The sequence below is a fragment of the Atta cephalotes genome (genome assembly GCF_000143395.1).
Source record: "Atta cephalotes unplaced genomic scaffold scaffold00005, whole genome shotgun sequence".
NCBI lineage: Eukaryota > Metazoa > Arthropoda > Insecta > Hymenoptera > Formicidae > Atta > Atta cephalotes.
The window spans coordinates 5,779,832-5,784,834 of record NW_012130069.1 but is presented as its reverse complement, the minus strand read 5'-3'; the positions used below and the strand labels follow the sequence as shown (position 1 = coordinate 5,784,834).

Below are 5,003 nucleotides of genomic sequence, written 5' to 3'. Positions count from 1 at the left end.
ATATATATATATATATATATATATATATATATATATTTACAAAAATTTGTATATAAAGACTATAAAATATACTATTATTATTGTGTAATTTTTTATTTAATATAAAATACTTATACAAATTAATACTAATTTAAAAAAAATTTTATATATTTCTATTATCAAAAAAATTGCATATTTTTTATATACATATTTACATAATTTTACTTTTTTAATAATGTGTGTATTAAGCATTCTTTTAATCATTCTTTTAATAATAACAAAGAATTAAATTGTTACATACTTATATGATTAAGTTGAAAGGTGTGAAATGCGTTTACATCAGTAGGATCAGTTGCCCAACTGATCACCCATAACAAAGTGAAGCATGTATAAAAAGAAAACCTTAATACCAATTTTTATAGAAAATACCTTTCAAAATTTTTTACTTACTACGACTCGTTGAATATATTTTCATCGTGCAGACTTATCCACGTGTTGTTCAATTGCACTTGAACAATTTGTATCATGTTTGCTAAGTATCTTATTTCCGATAGATCTATCTAAACATTAATGGATAGATGTTATGCAAACTACAAATAATGCTATTATATTTTATAAGATAAAATAAATAAACGTAAATATATGTATACATATATTTATAATATACATTTATAATATAAATATATGTATATTATAAAAATAAACATAAATATATGTATATATAATAATAAATTAATACAATTAAATGAAAAATTTTACATGCGTAAAATTTCCGCAAAAAAAATTTTTCACTTATTTTGTCAGAAAATTGTTTTGTAACTATAATTAATTTTTCATAAAACTTACGCCTTCGTAATATTCGTTAAGCTTCTTCTCGTTAAAGAGCCACGTGGGAAATCCAATTTCGTACTCCATTTTTTGACTCTTTTTGAGTGTTGCCGTTTTCGTCGATTGATCCATCCAATCCGTCTTAGCGACAAGTGAGCCAAATGCCTCTCTTATATCCTCTAGCATTTCTTGTACTTTGTTAACTTTATTTTCGTGAAATGTCGGATCTACGAACAGCCACGATACAGCCATTCCTAAAAGTCAATAGACATTATTAATTGAAAGCAGCTAAGATACATTGTAAAGATACGTTTATTAAATCTAAATATAAAATTATTTAAAAAATTAGATGTTGATATATTTGTATTGCATATATTATTTACAAAAAGATTTATTGAAGTTATAAATAGATACCCATTAATTTATTGACAACTGATCCACAGAATAACGATTTAGATTCGCCTACAACTTCCACGTCTGTTACCTTGCTAACATATTTGTTCCAAATATCCCTGAGTTTTTCGGAAGCATGAGGAACCACAATATCCACAACCGTCCACCAAATGTAGCTTTCTAAATCAATATTGATTCGAATTTTGGAAATTTTTTTAAAAAGTGAATACTAAATTTAAATAACAACAAAAATAATGTAATTAAATCAATTATTTACTGGATTATTATATATTATAAATCAGGAAAATATATACATACCTAAGGCTTCTTCCTCGAAACAAGCTAATAATAATGCAACATCCTTCAAATACTCCAGATTACCAATTAGAATTTTATCCTTGTTGTCAAGATCCAACTTATCGATTCCCTCAAAAATGGATTCAATAAAAGGTCGCCAAATCGGTGTAAGCGTAAAAGATAAATTACTATCTATTACATAATCATCTGTCAATTTTTGTAGATCGTCTACTAGCATATAATCACTATCGCTCAAGTTTTCTACGGAAATACTCTGATTTTGATCTGCACGAGCCGTCTGTTAAAGAATTAAATTCTTGTATTCTCTTAAATAAATATATAATATTTTTCAAAATCTTAATTGTATTCTGAAAATTGCATTTAAAAAAAATTGTAGCAAATATTATAGAGCATGATAAAAAGAGTTTTAGTCACAAACATAAGTGAGTGAATTATTCACGCAAAAACATTTGTTAGATTCGATTTATACTATTCATGGCAAAGTAAACATACTCAATGCGCATATTAAAATCGTATACAAATTGAGATAAAGATATGTTTAATATTAATATAAATACAAAAGTTAAATCATGAACTGTCAGTACATTTTGTACTATTAAGTAAAATATGTATTTTATAATTTGAAATATTTGCATTTCACTTTTATACTCATCGTCAGATTAAATCAGTGTACAGCTTTAATATGCTTCAGTGCTTATTAGTGTATCCAAATGAATTCATTATTAATAAAAAAATAACGTCATAAAAATACTTACGTCATAAAAAAGATTGCTAATATTGTAAATCCCTTTAACAAATTCTTTTAGTACTTCATCTTCAAATATCGATTCATTATCCGAGGTGCATTTATTATCAGTGCCATTGTTAATAATGTACTTAATAACATCAACCATATAGGTTAATTCGGCATCTTCGTTCTCGCTCAACACGACTTCGTCATCTAATTCCTCTAATTTTCGCAATCGCGATCTAATGATTTGTAACCGCTTCTCCAATTCTTTATCACTATTATTATTATTATTATTATTATTATTATTATTATTATTATTACAAATTTATTTTTATTATGTGTACTAATTACAACATTAAGTAATTTGCAAAATTTATATTTAAAAATAATAATATAAAATAAATATATTATTATAAAAGTATAATAAATATAATAAATATAATAAATATAATAAAAGTATACATACGTGAGAAACGGATTAGAACGAATCGGAAGATGGAGATAAAGTACGTTCTTAGTCTTGTTTTTTGGATCGGGTATGACTTCAAAGCCAAAAAAAATATCAAGATCCAAAATTTTCTTTATGCTGGCTAGTTGTTCGACATAATTAGTTGTTTTATTAGTAATAAACGGTATCATGGGTAAATTTAATAACTTCAACAAGTCGAATATTGGAGACAAATCGAGTTCATTCACAGTATCTGAAATTTATCTTCTAATAAGAAATATTCAAAATTAAAAGATAATTTATATAACAAATTTAATTTACGATATATTTTACTGTTATTAATTATTATTTGGATATTGTATAATATAATACGTATTATATTTTAATTAATATGTTTCTAATTATAGCATTTGTTTCTTTGACATCTACCTAATTAAACAAAAACAGCAACATACACACGTCCATACAGCTGGTAAACAGAATCTTGGCCTGCATCACTGCCCATGGTATCTCACTTGCAGACATATTGACTGTTAGTAGATCTCTGATTTTTCTGTACATGCGATTACTGCGCTCGCTGAACCAGGAATTCGTCAGACTGGAATCCGGAATAGGATGCTCTTGCGGCCATCTACCGCACGCATATCTATAAAAATAAAGAAAGCATCGCACACTATCAAGATAATAACTGTATAAATTAATTAATGAAATAAGTTTATAAATTAATTAAATAAATAGATTAATAATAATAAAATATCAACATCAATTTCTATTCTAAAAAAAGGGGATTAATTTGTGACATGATTGATATCTCATATAAACAAGTGAAAGCGAAATACACGAGTGCAATATTTGCGTGAAACAGAAATAATAAATTTGAAGAATAATATTGGAATTTTGTGTATGATATATATTTTACAAGATGCGCATGACCAAGCTATAACATAATAGTACACATATCGCGCCGACAATATATCTACTCACTGATAAAAATCATCGCAAGGATCTACAGACTCGTTCATAGATTCTTTCAAACTAGCAGCTAGCAGGTGGACAAAGAAGAATAAATAATTATTTCCAGGACTGTAATTCATATATGTCTTTTTTTATCGTTTTGTGTAATGTTTGTTTATGTAAATAATAGTGCAAATTTATATATAATCACTCCATCAATATAACAACTGTATACTACTTACCTATTCGCACGCAATCCTCGCTATCACATATCTTCATCATATTTTTGCACGCATCTGCAACAATATGTATCTATAAAGCATCCTAAAAATTTTAAGAGCATTTTTAATGTTGTTAGTTTATCGCATTTTCCCAATATATATTTTTAATATATATTAATTTTCATTTAATTATTTTCATTTAATTATCTTTTATATGTCTTTATTTCTTATTATATTTTTATATACTTTAATATTCTTTATATTTTTAAAATTAATTTAATTAGATTATCTCGTTATTTATCTTTAATATATTTAATCGAAAAGCATTTTGTTAATTTTATTGTGAAGAAATTACGCTCAGATTGTATCAATTGTGGTTTGAGAAACGTCAATAATCCTAAGGAATACTTTGCATAATATATATATAGCTTAATTTTAGAAATCACATGTAGAATGCTAGATTATCGCATAAGAATAATGAGCACGCAACAAAGTTGTTCCTTGAACAACACATGATATGCTGCACAATCCATAGACATGTTTGCTAAAATATTTACACAATGTCAATAGCGATCGAAGATATGTTAAATGGTTTCCCAATAATTTGTCAAGGATATGTAATTGTAAAGAAGATATATGAAAGCATTATAAGAGTTGAGTCATTTCTTTCAAACTGAAAAGTATTTCCGGTTGTTATATATCTGCTACAAGGAGTTATATGTATCTACTATAATTTTCATAGAACTCATAGTTACAGAACTTATACGATATTAAGACATAAAATGACTAATGCAATGACATTTCAGAAATTTTAAATGTTTATGTTTTAATTTCAATTTGCGTGCATTATTTTTTTAATATATTATTTTCTTATTTTTTAAATGTATTATTTTCTTAGCACAAATATACGTATATTAAATAATACTCTTAGTAATTTATATTTTGTTAGTTAAAAAATTAAAAATATATAATACATATTTTTTTAATAATTGATACATAATATATAATTTCAAAAAATATATTTTAATGTAATATATAATTATATAAAATTACATATATATATATATAGATATATATGTAATTTTATATATAAATTTATAAAAATTTTATAAAAATATATATATTGTATATT

General features: G+C 24.8%; 1 protein-coding gene across 1 annotated transcript in view; it reads right to left on the bottom strand.

Moving 5' to 3' along the window:
* Positions 1–5,003, bottom strand: part of LOC105626612 (phosphate-regulating neutral endopeptidase) — a 32,757-nt gene that overhangs the window by 24,564 nt on the left and 3,190 nt on the right. Inside the window, exons 4-14 of the mRNA XM_012207905.1 lie at positions 4,227–4,327; positions 3,893–3,946; positions 3,681–3,738; positions 3,152–3,342; positions 2,715–2,949; positions 2,274–2,523; positions 1,519–1,795; positions 1,222–1,380; positions 826–1,061; positions 430–539; positions 281–339 (exon numbers count right to left, since the gene is read on the bottom strand). Coding sequence (XP_012063295.1) covers positions 281–339; positions 430–539; positions 826–1,061; positions 1,222–1,380; positions 1,519–1,795; positions 2,274–2,523; positions 2,715–2,949; positions 3,152–3,342; positions 3,681–3,738; positions 3,893–3,946; positions 4,227–4,327 — 1,730 coding nt within the window. The remainder of the gene's footprint in view (positions 1–280; positions 340–429; positions 540–825; positions 1,062–1,221; positions 1,381–1,518; positions 1,796–2,273; positions 2,524–2,714; positions 2,950–3,151; positions 3,343–3,680; positions 3,739–3,892; positions 3,947–4,226; positions 4,328–5,003) is intronic.